The sequence below is a fragment of the Trachemys scripta genome, chromosome 7, assembly GCF_013100865.1.
Source record: "Trachemys scripta elegans isolate TJP31775 chromosome 7, CAS_Tse_1.0, whole genome shotgun sequence".
In the NCBI taxonomy this organism is placed as follows: domain Eukaryota; kingdom Metazoa; phylum Chordata; order Testudines; family Emydidae; genus Trachemys; species Trachemys scripta.
Genome location: NC_048304.1, coordinates 115,524,125 through 115,538,935, shown reverse-complemented (window position 1 = coordinate 115,538,935; position 14,811 = coordinate 115,524,125). Strand labels below are relative to the sequence as shown.

Sequence of the window (14,811 nt, the reverse complement as noted above, 5' to 3'; positions counted from 1 at the left end):
TTATGGGTTGAGGAAGCTGTATACTGTGCATTTACCTGGATATTAATTTTTAAATGCTCCGTTCTTATTTTGAAATTCCCTTTCCTTGTATCTTTGCCAGATCTTGTGTATTACTGCAGGATCAGATTACAGACGGAAAAGATAATTTTAGAATAAAATAAAAATTGAAGCCCTCCTTGAAAGTCCAATTTAATAGTACTATATTGTGGTGCTAAATGTGGATAACTCTTTCTGTAACCTCCACTTAGGGCAAAGTTGAATAATTGCCTTGAGTGTTCTGATTGCTTCCAAAGCCCACTAACAATCTGAAGGGATGAGAGTATCAAGCAGGTAAATGGCTGACTACCAGAAAGTTTAATATTAAATGCTTTTGAGAGTCTCCATAACAAGAGACTATTCAGGGGCCTGAGTGATCTAAGGAAAAGAGGACATATGATGGAAGTACAGGGCCATAATGAATGGTGTAGACAGGGCCGGCTCTAGGATTTTTGCTGCCCCAAGCAAAAAAAATTTTGGCCGCCCCCCCCCCCCTTTTTTTTGGTGGCCCCCTGGCCCCAGCCCGGCCCCAACTCCACCCCTTCCAAACCCCTTCCTCAAATCCCCAGCCCCGCCTCCTCCCCTGGCGTGCCCTCATTGCTTCTTGCAGGCCCTCCCGCCCTAGCTCACCTCTGCTCCCCCTGCTCCCCCGAGCGTGCCACTGCTCTGCTTCTCCCCCCTCCCTCTCAGGCAAGGGAGGGGGGAGAAGCGGAGCGGCGTCGCATTCAGGGGAGCAGGCGGAGCGGAGGTGAGCTGGGGGGGGAGCGTAGGAAGTAAGGGGGGGTAGATGAACCGCTCCCTGCTCCAGCTCACCTCCGTTCCACTACCGCCGCCTCCCCCGAGCGCCCGCTGCTTGGCTTCTCCTCCCTCCCAGCCTTGCTGCGCAAAACAGCTGTTTCACGCGCGCAAGCCTGGGAGGGAGGGGGGAGAAGCGGAGCGGCGGCTGCGTGCTCAGGGGAGCAGGTGGAACGGAGGCGAGCTGGGGCAGCGGGGGCACTTTTTCCCTATGCCCTAGAGTCAGAGCCTATGATGGCTGGTGCCAGAATGCCGCCCCTAGAAATGTGCCTCCCCAAGCACCTGCTTGTTTTGCTGGTGCCTGGAGCCGGTCCTGGGTGCAGAGAACATCTCCTAGGTGCACCTATTTACTTCGGCCCCTATCAGCAGAACAAGAGGACACTTAAAGTTAAAAGACAACCATTTAAAAATGGAAAAGATATTGCTTATAAAAATGACAAATAGCATTGAGAAGAGCAGCCTGGTCTCTTGCTTAACCTGTCCCTAATAGTAGAGCAGGAGGGTACTCAAAGCTAAAATTGGGGGGGGGAAGAAAATCAATTTTTTATAGACAACAATTAATCAACTTGAGCTCTCACTGCTGCAGGATATGGTTGAGGCAAATAACATAGTAATTTTCTACAACAGCTTAGATATAGGAATAAGAATAGCAATAGTAGTTAGGTTAATTAGGCTAAAATTGCAAGGATATAGGCCCATCATCCACTTGTATTAAAAAGAAATTTCCCCTTTTAATATAGTGTTATATTGTTACTTGTGTTGCGGACAAGAGATATGCCTTCCTCTGGGGCATCCAGCAACAGACACGGTTGGAGACAGGATACTAGATAAACCCAAGAGATCTGCTGATTCTCTGCCCCCGCCCTGACCATCGCTTCAGATGTTGCATATGATCCAAAGTTCATGGAAGTCACTGGAAAGACTCCCATTGGCCTCCAGAGGGGGTTAAATCAGGCTCTTTGTGGACTGTTATCATCTGATTTTTGTTTTATAAGCGGAGTAGAGGCTATAGGTAGTTTGCATTGCTGTGTAGGAAACCTTTGCCAGCACCAGATGCCTGCTGCCAGAGCCCTGCCAGCAGACTGATCAGGCCCCATTGTCTCTACCTATAGTAAAATCAGGGCCTGAAATAGCAGCTAACTTCCCATACATTTCCCCCACCTAAAATTAGCTAGAGGAACAACATTACTGCTGTGTTTTTGTTTGTTTTAAAACTTCACTTACAGTAAAAACTGAGTAATCTTCCTGTCATCTCTCTATAGAAAAGGTCCTTTTGACTCTAATGCAATTGAAGTCTCTCATAACGCAGGAGGAAGCACAGTATGTAATTACATGAAAGAAGTGTGTTTTTATCTTTCTAAAACTGTGTTGTATTATAAGAAAATCATAAAAAGAGTGCTGTGTAGTGCAGTGTAGTGCACTAGCTCAGGTTAAAGATACAGGTGTTTAAACCAAAAAATGAAGTCACATTCACTTTCTAAAATAGGAATTTGATACTTCATTGGCAGACAAATTTTACATTTGTCACTAGGTCATACGTTACTTTTAGGAGTGGAAACATTTTCATCCTGCGTTCTTACTCCCAGGGCTTGTAGAGCAAAGGGGCCTGTTGGGGCAGTCCATTGGCCTCTGCCAGGTCATGAGGTCAGCTCAAAACCCTCTGGCTGCTTTTGGGGAGCAGCAGTGGATAGCTGCAAAGAAATCCTGATCATTTCTTCCTTGAACTGTTTGCAGTGAAGTAGGCTGGTAGATTGTGACTGGGACCATAGGCTGCAGGATTGTAGTTCCAACTGGACTCCCAAACCAAAGGATGATGATTGTGACATGCAGGGTCAGAGTTTTTGTATGGAGAAATATGGGATGATCTTTATGGATCTAGCTAGAATATAGAGGACTCTGTAGGTAAAAGAAGAAGAAAAAAGGTGGTTTGGCAGTGATTCTGGAATAAGATAAGGGGCTACAGAGCATGTGATTTCTGTCATTCAACATCCCTTCTGGTTTTGTTCTCACAGAAAAAAGAAGAATGGACTGGAACAGCAGCCAGAGGTCCCTGTCAGTAACCAGTGCCGAATTGTTAACCCAACATTCAAGTATAATATGGACTACAAGAAAGTTGGCAAATGTATTATTATAAACAACAAAAATTTTGAGGACCAAACAGGTATTTCTTATGCTCGTCTCATACTTTAATTTGTTTCCCACCCTTTGCATTAACATTCTTTAGAATGACTTTAAGCCGGGCCTTAAAAACCTCCAAGGAAGGAGATTCCACCACCTCCCCAGGTAACGCATTCCAGTGCTTCACCACCCTCCTAGTGAAAATAGTGTTTCCTAATATCCAACCTACACCTCCCCGACTGCAACTTGAGACCATTGCTCCTTGTTCTGTCATCTGCCACCACTGAGAACAGCCAAGCTCCATCCTCTTTGGAACCCCCCCTCAGGTAGTTGAAAGCAGCTATTAAATCCCCCCTCATTCTTTTCTGGAGACTAAACAATCCCAGTTCCCTCAGCCTCTCCTCATAAGTCATGTGCTCCAGCCCCCTAATCATTTTTGTTGCCCTCCGCTGGACTCTTTCCAATATTTCCACATCCTTCTTGTAGTGTGGGGCCCAAAACTGGACACAGTACTCCAGATGAGGCCTCACCAATGTCGAATAAAGGGGAACGATTACGTTCCTCGATCTGCTGGCAATGCCCCTACTTATACAGCCCAAAATGCCGTTAGCCTTCTTGGCAACAAGAGCACACTGTTGACTCATATCCAGCTTCTCGTCCACTGTGACCCCTAGGTCCTTTTCTGCAGAACTGCTGCCTGGCCATTCGGTCCCTAGTCTGTAGCAGTGCATGGGATTCTTCCGTCCTAAGTGCAGGACTCTGCACTTGTCCTTGTTGAACCTCATCAGGTTTTTTCTGGCCCAATCCTCTAATTTTCTAGGTCCCTCTATATCTGATCCCTACCCTCCAGCATATCTACCACGCCTCCTAGTTTAGTGTCATCTGCAAACTTGCTGAGGGTGCAGTCCACACCATCCTCCAGATCATTAATAAAGATATTAAACAAAACCGGCCCCAGTACCGACCCTTGGGGCACTCCGCTTGAAACCGGCTGCCAACTAGACATGGAGCCATTGATCACTACCCATTGAGCCCGACGATCTAGCCAGCTTTCTATCCACTTTACAGTCTATTCATCCAGCCCATACTTCTTTAACTTGGCGGCAAGAATACTGTGGGAGACCGTATCAAAAGCTTTGCTAAAGTCAAGGAATAACACATCCACTGCTTTCCCCTCATCCACAGAGCCAGTTATCTCATCATAGAAGGCAATTAGGTTAGTCAGGCACGACTTCCCCTTGGTGAATCCATGCTGATTGTTCCTGATCACGTTCCTCTCCTCTAAGTGTTTCATAATTGATTCCTTGAGGACCTGCTACATAATTTTTCCAGGGACTGAGGTGAGGCTGACTGGCTTGTAGTTCTCCGGATCCTCCTCCTTCCCTTTTTTAAAGATGGGCACTACATTAGCCTTTTTCCAGTCATCCGGGACCTCCCCCGATCGCCATGAGTTTTCAAAGATGATGGCCAATGGCTCCGCAATCACATCCACCAACTCCTTTAGCACCCTCGGATGCAGTGCATCCGGCCCCATGGATTTGTGCTCATCCAGTTTTTCTAAATAGTCCCGAACCACTTCTTTCTCCACGGAGGACTGGTCACCTCCTCCCCATACTGTGCTGCCCAGTCCAGCAGTCTGGGAGCTGACCTTGTTTGTGAAGACAGAGGCAAAAAAAGCATTGAGTACATTAGCTTTTTCCACATCCTCTGTCACTAGGTTGCCTCCCTCATTCAGTAAGGTGCCCACACTTTCCTTGACTTTCTTCTTGTTGCTAACATACCTGAAGAAACCCTTCTTGTTACTCTTAACATCTCTTGCTAGCTGCAACTCCAAGTGCTATTTGGCCTTCCTGATTTCACTCTTGCATGCCTGAGCAATATTTTTATACTCCTCCCTGATCATTTGTCCAATCTTCCACTTCTTGTAAGCTTCTTTTTTGCGTTTAAGGTCAGCAAGGATTTCATTGTTTAGCCAAGCTGGTCGCCTGCCATATTTACTTTTCTTTCTATACATCGGGATGGTTTGTTCCTGCAACCGCAATAAGGATTCTTTAAAATACAGCCAGCTCTCCTGGACCCCTTTGCCCTTCATGTTATTCTCCCAGGGGATCCTGCCCATCTGTTCCCTGAGGGAGTCAAAGTCTGCTTTTCTGAAGTCCAGGGTCCATATTCTGCTGCTCTCCTTTCTTCCTTGTGTCGGGATCCTGAACTCGACCATCTCATGATCACTGCCTCCCAGGTTCCCATCCACTTTTGCTTCCCCTACTAATTCTTCCCTGTTTGTGAGCAGCAGGTCAAGAAAAGCTCTGCCCCTAGTTGGTTCCTCCAGCACTTGCACCAGGAAACTGTCCCCTACACTTTCCAAAAACTTCCTGGATTTTCTGTGCACCGCTGTATTGCTCTCCCAGCAGATGATAGGGTGATTAAAGACTCCCATGAGAACCAGGGCCTGCGATCTAGCAACTTCTGTTAGTTGCTGGAAGAAAGCCTCATCCACCTCATGCCCCTGGTCTGGTGGTCTATAGCAGACTCCGACCACGACATCACCCTTGTTGCTCACACTTCTCAACTTTATCCAGAGACTCTCAGGTTTTTCTGCAGTTTCATACCGGAGCTCTGAGCAGTCATACTCCTCTCTTACATACAATGCAACTCCCCCACCTTTTCTGCCCTGCCTGTCCTTCCCGAACAGTTTATATCCATCCATGACAGTACTCCAGTCATGTAAGTTACCCCACCAAGTCTCTCTTATTCCAATCGCATCATAGTTCCCTGACTGTGCCAGGACTTCCAGTTCTCCCTGCTTGTTTCCCAGGCTTCTTGCATTTGTGTATAGGCACTTAAGATAACTCATCGATCGTCCCTCTTTCTCAGTATGAAACAGGAGTCCCCCCCTCTTGCGCTCTCCTGCTCTTGCTTCCTCAAACATTTGTGAATGTTTGTTTCAAAATCACATCACCATATTATTTTCTAAGCTAGCCAGTAAATTATAAACCTAGAAAGTCACCTGTGAACATTCAAGTTATTTGCTTTGCTTTGCTTTGCTTTGTGTGTAGCCATCTGTATTCTTCTTCATTTTCTGTCAGGTATGGGTAAACGCAGTGGCACCGATAAAGATGCTGGAGCGCTTTTTAAATGTTTTAGAAGCTTAGGATTTGAGGTTGATATATACAACGATCAATGCCGTGATGATATGAAGAAATTACTCAAACAAGGTAACAGTTCACATTCTTCGTGTTGATGTACTTTTCCATATAATAAAAGACGTGGTACCAGAACAGACTGAAGCTTTCATGTTTTCCCCTTAATTCAGAGCTATTTTATTCTCTTGTTTTACTCAACTGAGAAAGTGGCCTATGCCCAGTTGCTCTGCCTGCCCGGATCTTGGGTCTGGTACAGAGCTCAGTTCCTGCTGCCCGGATACTCTCCCAATTATCCAAAAGTGGTTTATGTCTCCCCTCATCTGCAATCTGTATTACTGAAAAATTCCCACTTCCCTTCCCCTGTTGGAGTTGCATAGAGGGTCCCACTGTACATCTAGTGCTGCAAAGAGATGCTGTTTATAGTTCTTTCATTTATATTAAGTTTAATGTAATTTCCTTTGTGCTGAGAAAATGTTATTTGATTTTCAGCTGCGGATGAGAACCACGATGATGCTGCCTGCTTTGCCTGTATCTTTTTAAGCCATGGGGAAGAGGGCTACATTTATGGCACTGATGGAATGTTGGAAATCAAGGATCTGACCACATTCTTCAGAGGAGACAAGTGTAGAACTCTGATAGGCAAACCCAAATTATTTTTCATCCAGGTAACAACCTTACAAAGTAGATACTGCTGGGAGGAAAAATGTTACCAGTGGTTTCCTACTGTATGGTGGCCCTGTAGTTTAACTTACTGAATTTTTACAAAGATGTTTGACCAGCAAATCATAGATTGGAGGGTAGCTGGCTATAGGTATTGTGCATTTGACAATATATCATACATATATAATACAAATGTGTAAAATTATTTTCATTGTAATTCTCTCCTCCCACCTCTTGTATGTTGCTTCTCTTCCTAGATGCTAATACAAGCTCTTCAAGCAGAAGGATTATCTTTCTGGGTGTGTAGGCAGAGCTGTGAATGTAGGCTGTCCCTATAGACTATTGCATTCTGTCAGGAGAAATCTGTGCATGCAATTATTACAGTGTATTATTACATCATACATATAATTAATGACATTTTACTGAAACTAGTCAATAACCTGCTGTGCTGGTGAAAGATACCCAGTTGACAGCCCAGGGGACTGAAGCCCCCTATTTGTCTGTTTAGTATATACATTTTGGGGTGACAGCAGGAGTGAAACTTCCCCTAAGCCACTCCACCATCTTCCCTCAACCCTGTTGTGGAGGATGAGAAGTATGGCATTTCAGACTCTTGGCCCTCTGTAGATTGCCAGCAAGAGTGTCAGAGTGACACTTGTGATGTGTACAGTTTCCCATTGCAAACAACCAATTCCTCGCACATAGTCCCACCAAACAGCCATCAGATGGTAACAGCTTTCAGTCAGAGGTGAGCTTTCATCAAGAGGTGAAACATACTTGTCTGGAGTTCGTTCCAAGGTGTCAACTCACCAAGCAGCATAGCTAAAGAAGGGATTTGGGATATGTAATTGTATAAATGTTAAAAATGTAAAGTACTTGAACTACAATGGCATGGCAGTGAATGACTTTGGTACTAAGGAGAACATATAATTCTGTACTTCATTGTTACACTGTATAGTAACGTTTAAATTTCTTGTAACTTATGGACATAATTGATCATCCACTCAAACTAATAAACTAGTAGACTAGCAAAATTGGTCATGGTTTAAAATGTTAGCGAACACATTTTAACTAACCCAGTTTTAAACAGGATTTTGTACTTTGTGTAGATATAAGGATATATCATGTTTAAAAATGCATCACTAGTTGTGGTCAACCCTAGATTCCCCCTAAGGTTCAGTATGATCAACTAACACATTTTCCAACAAGACTTTTCTTGTCTATACTAGGTGCAAAGTCCTGTTTTAAATTGTCAGTTAAATCATACTAACCAACAGTTTTCAAAACATGACCAATTTTCCCATTTTAGACAAGCTCTTCTTGTCTTTACCATGTTTTCAGGCATGTAGAGGATCTGCATTTGATGACGGGATACAAACAGATTCTGGACTTGCAGATGACACAGAGGTAACAGATGCGAATCCCAGATACAAGATTCCAGTAGAAGCAGATTTTCTGTTTGCATATTCCACAGTGCCAGGTAAGTAATGGGAAAGACAGGCTGACATCCGTATGCAATTGGATGCATTGGCAATTGGGCTTGCATTTTTGCATCTGAACTTTAGACATTCAGCCACTAAGTATGGATACGTAAATGTAAAAGAAATTGAATATTTTGGGACAAAATCATTTGCCTGTTTTAAGTGTATTTTCTTGTAATTTTACTGAGTGACATTTTATCCATTTTATTGTGGAAAGAATAATAAATAGAAGTGCCAGACTAGATTTCTTTGCCTTTCGGTACTTCATTTACCTCTGTTGTTCTACTTTTCTTTTTTAACAAAAAGTGTAATTAAAGAAAAAATATTCTGTATATCTATAGAGCTCTGGGAATACAAATTATGATTTTTGGTGGTGGTAGGCATTAAATATAAAGTACACAGAATAAAGAATACAAAATTGAAAATTAAGTTCTGGCCATGAAAACTTCTTTAAAGGAACAAAAATAAGTTGCCTTAAAATACATGCTGAAGTATAGTGGACTGAACATGGGCATCGGAGTCAATAACTCCTGAATTCTAGACCAAGCTTTGCTGATGACACACTGTGCAACATTGGGCAGATCATAAACTCCTCAGGTCATAAACTGCCCCATTTACACTGGATCAAAGGGCTGGACTATCATAAAGGGGGCTATGAAAGCTCCATATGCAGTCAGGGGAAAATTCCCTGACGCTGGTAGTCTGGAAGACAGCTGAAAGGCTGAGTTCTGAGGCCCCTTTGAATGTCCTGGCGTAGTGGGCATGCGCTGGTAAGGCTGCAGTACACACCATATCCTCAGATGCACGGCACAGAATTTCACCCCTTAAATCAGTTTCCCCATTGCTGAAATTGTAAGCGTGTTACCTCATATGGGTATTGTGAGGCTTAATTAATTATAGACACTACCTTGATGATACAGAATGTGCTGTATAAGGGCTAAGAATTATTAGCTTCTTTTCTAAATTGCTTCAAAAGGGAGTCATAACATAAGAATATAAAAATGGCCGTAGTGGGTCTGATCAGGGGTCCATCTAGCCCAGTATCCTGTCTTCCAACAGTGGCAATGCCAGATGCTTCAGAGGGAATGAACAGAACAGGGCAGTTTATCAAGTGATCCATCCTCTGTCCAGTCCCAGCTTCTGGCAGTCAGAGGTTTAGGGACAGCCAGAGCATTAAGTTGCATCTCTAATCATCTTGGCTAATAGCCATTGATGGACCTATCCTCCATGAACTCATCTAATTCTTTTTTGAACGCAGAGTCCCCTTCCCCTCTATATGCCAATAAGGGAGGAAAGATAATCCATGTACTTTCTTATCTCTCTCTCCGTGTAGGTTATTTTTCCTGGAGGAACCCAGGGAGAGGCTCATGGTTTGTGCAGTCTTTGTGCTCCATACTAAATGATCACGGGAAACAACTTGAGATAATGCAGATCCTCACCAGGGTCAACTACATGGTGGCCACAAACTATGAATCACAGTCGGATGACCCACGCTACAGCGAAAAGAAGCAGATACCCTGTGTGGTCTCCATGCTCACTAAAGAACTTTACTTCTGAAAGTATATTCAAAGGGTTGATGTTAGGGCACATTTTTTCCCCCCAAGGAGATTTGATTGTACACTCAATGCATATCTCATGTAATAGCAGATACAGATTTGTACTGGCTTCTTATATTTGGAAAAGGTGATGTATCCGATTGCTGAGCCCTAATCAAGGCTTTATAGGATGAAAAAGCAACTCTGGACCAGACCTTCAGCTGATGTAAAGTCCATAACTCCATTTTCGTATATATATATATAGCTATACTGATATACACTAGCGGAGGATCTCATCCTCCATACGTAGCAGCAGAGAAAGACTGGAAGCTCTTTTCCAGATCACTTGTTCTGTACACTCAACTGGATGCTGTTGACTCCTCTCTGGTAACTTTTTTCAATTTTTGTTTCATTTTCTATAGTTTGATTTTATTTTTTTTCTACTCATCTCAGAAGTTTTGGAAATCAAATCTTTTTTTCTATCGAATTTTGTCCCTTCCGTTTGATTGCTGATATTTTTTACTTTACATTGTTTCTAGTACTGCATCACTAAAAAGGTGGAAGCCTTTCTACTTATTTCTTCATGTTTAAGAAGAGCTGTACAATTATACATAGTTCTAGGAACCAACGTTAGTTAGTAGTTAGAAGGCAGCACAGGGAGAGTACAGCTTGCATTGGGGTGTGACTAATGCAAATTTTGTGGATGATTATTTATTTTTGCTGCTTAATCTTATTAATTAAATGGTGGATTTACAGACATTGATATTTAAAATCCAGAGAACAGTTCCCTCTAGCAGCTCAAAATTAGTCTGAGTTGGCTCTAAATAAGGTGGCAGTGTCCCGTTCTAGCTTGCTTCCATTAGAAATCTGGTGATTGTATATAAAAGTGTCTTTTTGCAAATCTTCTAATTCTACCTCCTTTTAAAAAAAAAAAAAAAAGTTTTTGTAAAACTTAGGAAATACTTGAGCTATATCTTTTTCCAAGATGGAAAAACTGCAGTGTATCGACATTCAGATTCTTGCTGAGTAATAGTTATTTCTCTTGACTTGGCATTACCTTTCTTGCATTCTGTTCAATGCTAAATAACTGGATAGCGAAGATGCATCAGAACTCAACAGTTATACCAAAAAAATTGTTTGGTCAGTCCAGAGAAGTTAAACAATTATGGAAAGCAGTATGTAAAACTTCTACATTAAATACTAGCAAAATAAATTCTGTGAATCTTCCCTTAAATTACTTCTCCCATAACAACAGCTCCTTCCCAGAAATCTTCCTAGGGCAGCACCATTAGACATCACTTTTTATTATGGTTTGTGTCCTTAAAAATCTAACCCATAGTTGGGGTGGGGTTTCTGATCTCATACATAAACCTTTTTCTCTAAGAAAAAGGAAGAATAGTGACAGATATCCTTGGTTAACAGTGCTCTAAAATTTCCTTAGTTATAAGTCAAAAACAAGGCAGGTAAATAAAGAGAACATCTATAGAGAGTTTGCTAAATAGAAATGTAATGTTAATGTGGCAAAGATTTTCATCCAATTTTCTTATCACACAAGTAGATTTTTACTTTGCAAATTACATATAAAATGTAAAAGCAACCTGAAACAGTGAAATTACTGATTTTTGCTTGCAGGTAATTCAGATTAGAAAGTGTCTTGTTCAGAAATCGTTTTAAAAATCAACAAAATCAATTAGGTTTTATTTTAAAACATATAATTTTATTGTTGAATAGAAACAATGACATTCTTCAGTAATAAGTGTGATTATTTAGGTTGAGTTTGTCTGTTTGTTCCATTATGCATACACTGAAAGTACTGCATAGCAAGGTAAACATTAAACAGGTAGCAGAACAGCTTTTAACTACTGTGCTGTCTTTCTTTTTTCCTTTGGATCAGAGCTAGCAAATGCTTGAGTTCCTCTTTAATATGATCTCTCATGAATATTCAGTAGCTATCCCAAAAATGTGAGGCTAACCAGTTGTTCACTTAGAATACTTCACCCATTACTAGTTTTCTTTTCTTAATCAAAATGTACAGAAGGGTTCCTTGAAAACTTCTAAAAATATACATATTAGTGCCAAATTACCAAATTTGTAAGTTTCAATATTTTCTTACTGTTGTGACAAAATGAGGCACTTTTTCTTAAATCAAATCTACATGTCTGTGAATTTCATAAATAAATATTTTATGGAAAACTTGATCAATAAAGAATTTAAATTTCCTGCGAACGTCTACTTGAGTGTCATTTCAGGTGGTAATACAGAATGCAACCTAAATGCAACCAAAAGCTCTGTTCAGAAGAGATGATGGGTCCTTTATGCCCTTGCCTACATGAGCTTTTCAGCCATGCCATGGAAGTATTTTGGAAGAGTTGACTGTTCTCCATGGTTTTGATTTCGTGGGCCAGATCCTCAGTTGGAATAAAACAGCATAGCTCAAGTTACTCCTCTCGAATTATTCTCATTTACACCAACTGAAGATCTGGCCTTTACTCAGCAGACAAACCAGTTTCATGACCTGGTGATTAATCCAGGTAAAAGTTGAATTAATCATTTTATAGAACTAGTTGGCAAGCGTTTTTATTTAAATCCCCTTACCTAGGGTCCTGACACGAGGGACTTGCCTCTGTTTGATCAAGAGAAACAGTATTTATTTTTCCAGAGTTTTTCACGCTCATCATGGCCTGTTAGTAGCTGGTTTACTGGGATTTCGCCTGCCTATAGCGTAAAGTTCCCCTAAAAATGTTCTGCTGTCTCAAAGGCTCCTGAATTGGATAAACTACGAGTGCAGAGCCACGAAATGCTGTGAAACCTGTACAAGCAACTCTGCTCAAAGCATAGCCAATCCCCAAATGGCCCCCTCAAGGATTGAACTCACAACCCTGGGTTTAGCAAGCCAATGCTCAAACCACTGAGCTATCCCTCCTCCCTTTTTTCTGCATATGCCCTTGGGAACTACAATAAAAGGCACCAAGAGACACAGATAGCTTTGAGGATTTAAAGCTTTTAAAATGATGCTGAGAATTGTAATACTTTTACTTAACATCCTTTTAAGCAGCAGTTCTCTCTTCTGCTCCAGCCGTGCTCTTGGTTAAGAGTGGTAGAAAATATTTAAATAAAAGAGAACAACTGTGGCAAACTTATTTCAAGCAATATTAGTTACTGGGGTAAAATTACCTTGTGATGAGGAAGGATGTGCAAGGCCCTTTTTACTACCCTTTGTGCATCCCCAACATACTGTGGAGTTGGTCTCCAGACCAACCTGTGTGGAGCTGGTGAGGAAGGCCAGTTTGGAGTTAGGTTGGGTGAGGATTCTGCATCAGCTGGTTCCATATGAGAGCAACTACATCTGCTAGCCCTACTTTGGTGTCTAACTTCAGATCACTGTTGGCAGTGAGGACAGTTTGGGAATTCCTGGTGAGTACAGGAAAGGGCAGCTGTTCAGCTAAGGACGAAAGCGACCTAGCTGTGCTGTTCTGAGAGGGGTTGAATCACTCTCCTCTGTTCTCTCCCAAAACTGTTAACCTGGCACACTCAACATTAGTGAGACGGCTTTGCTGCTAAACCAAGTGTGAGCTGGAAAAGGATGATGCAACCAAATTCCTCTCTCATTTAGGCCCTGATCCAAAGGTCAGGGAAGTCAATGCCTTTGCTTCAAACCATAATATAAACACATTAATAGCTTTATTTCCCCCACCCCCTTTAAAGAAGGACTGGACATTTTTCTGTAATAGCTTGGTATCTTCCTCTAGGGGAAACCCAGCTTTGAGAGGAAACCCAGAGACAAGTTATTTGGACAGGAGATGGGACAATTTCCTGAATTAAAATCTTTGTGTTACACTCCTCTGAAAACCCCTTCATGTATATTTATTGTGATATTTCAGGGGCTGCATGTATGCTTCTCTGTGTGGGAGGTTTGTTACTATCCTTTCAGCTCTATTCGGTACTTGTGTCTCCCACCTCCATAGTGTTAGCGAGCATAGCAAGTGTATGTGCTGCTTTAGAAAGAAAGAAAAAGACAAAGGCTCAGCCCCAATCATCTTTCACTCCAATTCCAGCAAATACAATATACAGATCAAAGATCAAACCTACAGTGTGTGCAGATAATGCCAGAGAGGAGGTCGACTTTGGAAAGTTATCCAAAAGAAAAGGGTTTTGTGGAGGAATTTGAAGAAAGAGAGAGAGGCTTCTTGACGTATAGGGAAAAAAAACCTGTTTCAAGTATAGGGACCAATTTCTGTGTGTAGATGGAGTATTACTTGAAATTATTTCTGCAAATATTCTTTTTGAATGATTTCTACAGACACAAATAGTCTCCCACCAGGGGAATTCTAAGCTGACCACCTATGTTCACATTCTAGCTCCTTCACTCTGTCTGAACAGTGCAAAGTAACCAATCAGGAGAAAGGAATCTGACCCAATATCTTTGACTAGATGACTGAGTCGTAACGAGCCAGAGAGCATTTTGGTAGCGATATTCCATTTAACAGGCCTTTTGGTGACCTCTGTGACATGGGTTGTTGGACAACCTGGTTCTAAGTGGGCAGGTATCAGAGTGACTAAACTCATTACAACTAGCACCCCTATTGTATATCTCAGCAGAGAAGACAATGAACAGGCATGGGACACCTCTAAGGTAGTGTCTTCATATCAGGCTGGAAGTGCATTGACAGGGTAGTGTGGGGAAGGCTGCCCTATCTTTCAAGGGCTGTACATTCAGTTCTAAATTATAATTTCAGACTCCTAAATGTTTGCTGGATTGTAAAATAGCATAATCTACAAAGAATGATAGAGTAAGCAAAATGTCAGGCTTGTGCCGAGCTAAAATATGGACCAACAGGAAAGCTGAAACAAGATTGTCATTGTTTTTCTCTTGGCTGGGGGACATTTATGGCTAAATCAAGCATGTATATTTTGTTTTAATTAATGTATATTAATCTCCTGGATTTCCCCTTTTTAAACAATTTGTCATTCAACTAACCTACTCTGGTAAAATGTGCCATACCGTGGAAGCTTGGGAATTTCCTTGTGGGTCATATTTCACAG

At 41.9% G+C, this 14,811-nt stretch overlaps 1 protein-coding gene across 2 annotated transcripts in view; it reads left to right on the top strand.

Moving 5' to 3' along the window:
• CASP7 (caspase 7) overlaps window positions 1-11,985 on the top strand; it is a 32,155-nt gene extending 20,170 nt beyond the window's left edge. For both annotated transcript variants that reach the window (XM_034777018.1, XM_034777019.1), the window contains exons 4-8: window positions 2,844-2,992; window positions 6,036-6,164; window positions 6,582-6,757; window positions 8,094-8,232; window positions 9,567-11,985. In XM_034777018.1, coding sequence (XP_034632909.1) covers window positions 2,844-2,992; window positions 6,036-6,164; window positions 6,582-6,757; window positions 8,094-8,232; window positions 9,567-9,790 — 817 coding nt within the window. In that variant the 3' untranslated portion in view covers window positions 9,791-11,985. The remainder of the gene's footprint in view (window positions 1-2,843; window positions 2,993-6,035; window positions 6,165-6,581; window positions 6,758-8,093; window positions 8,233-9,566) is intronic.
• Window positions 11,986-14,811: the final 2,826 nt, after the last annotated feature.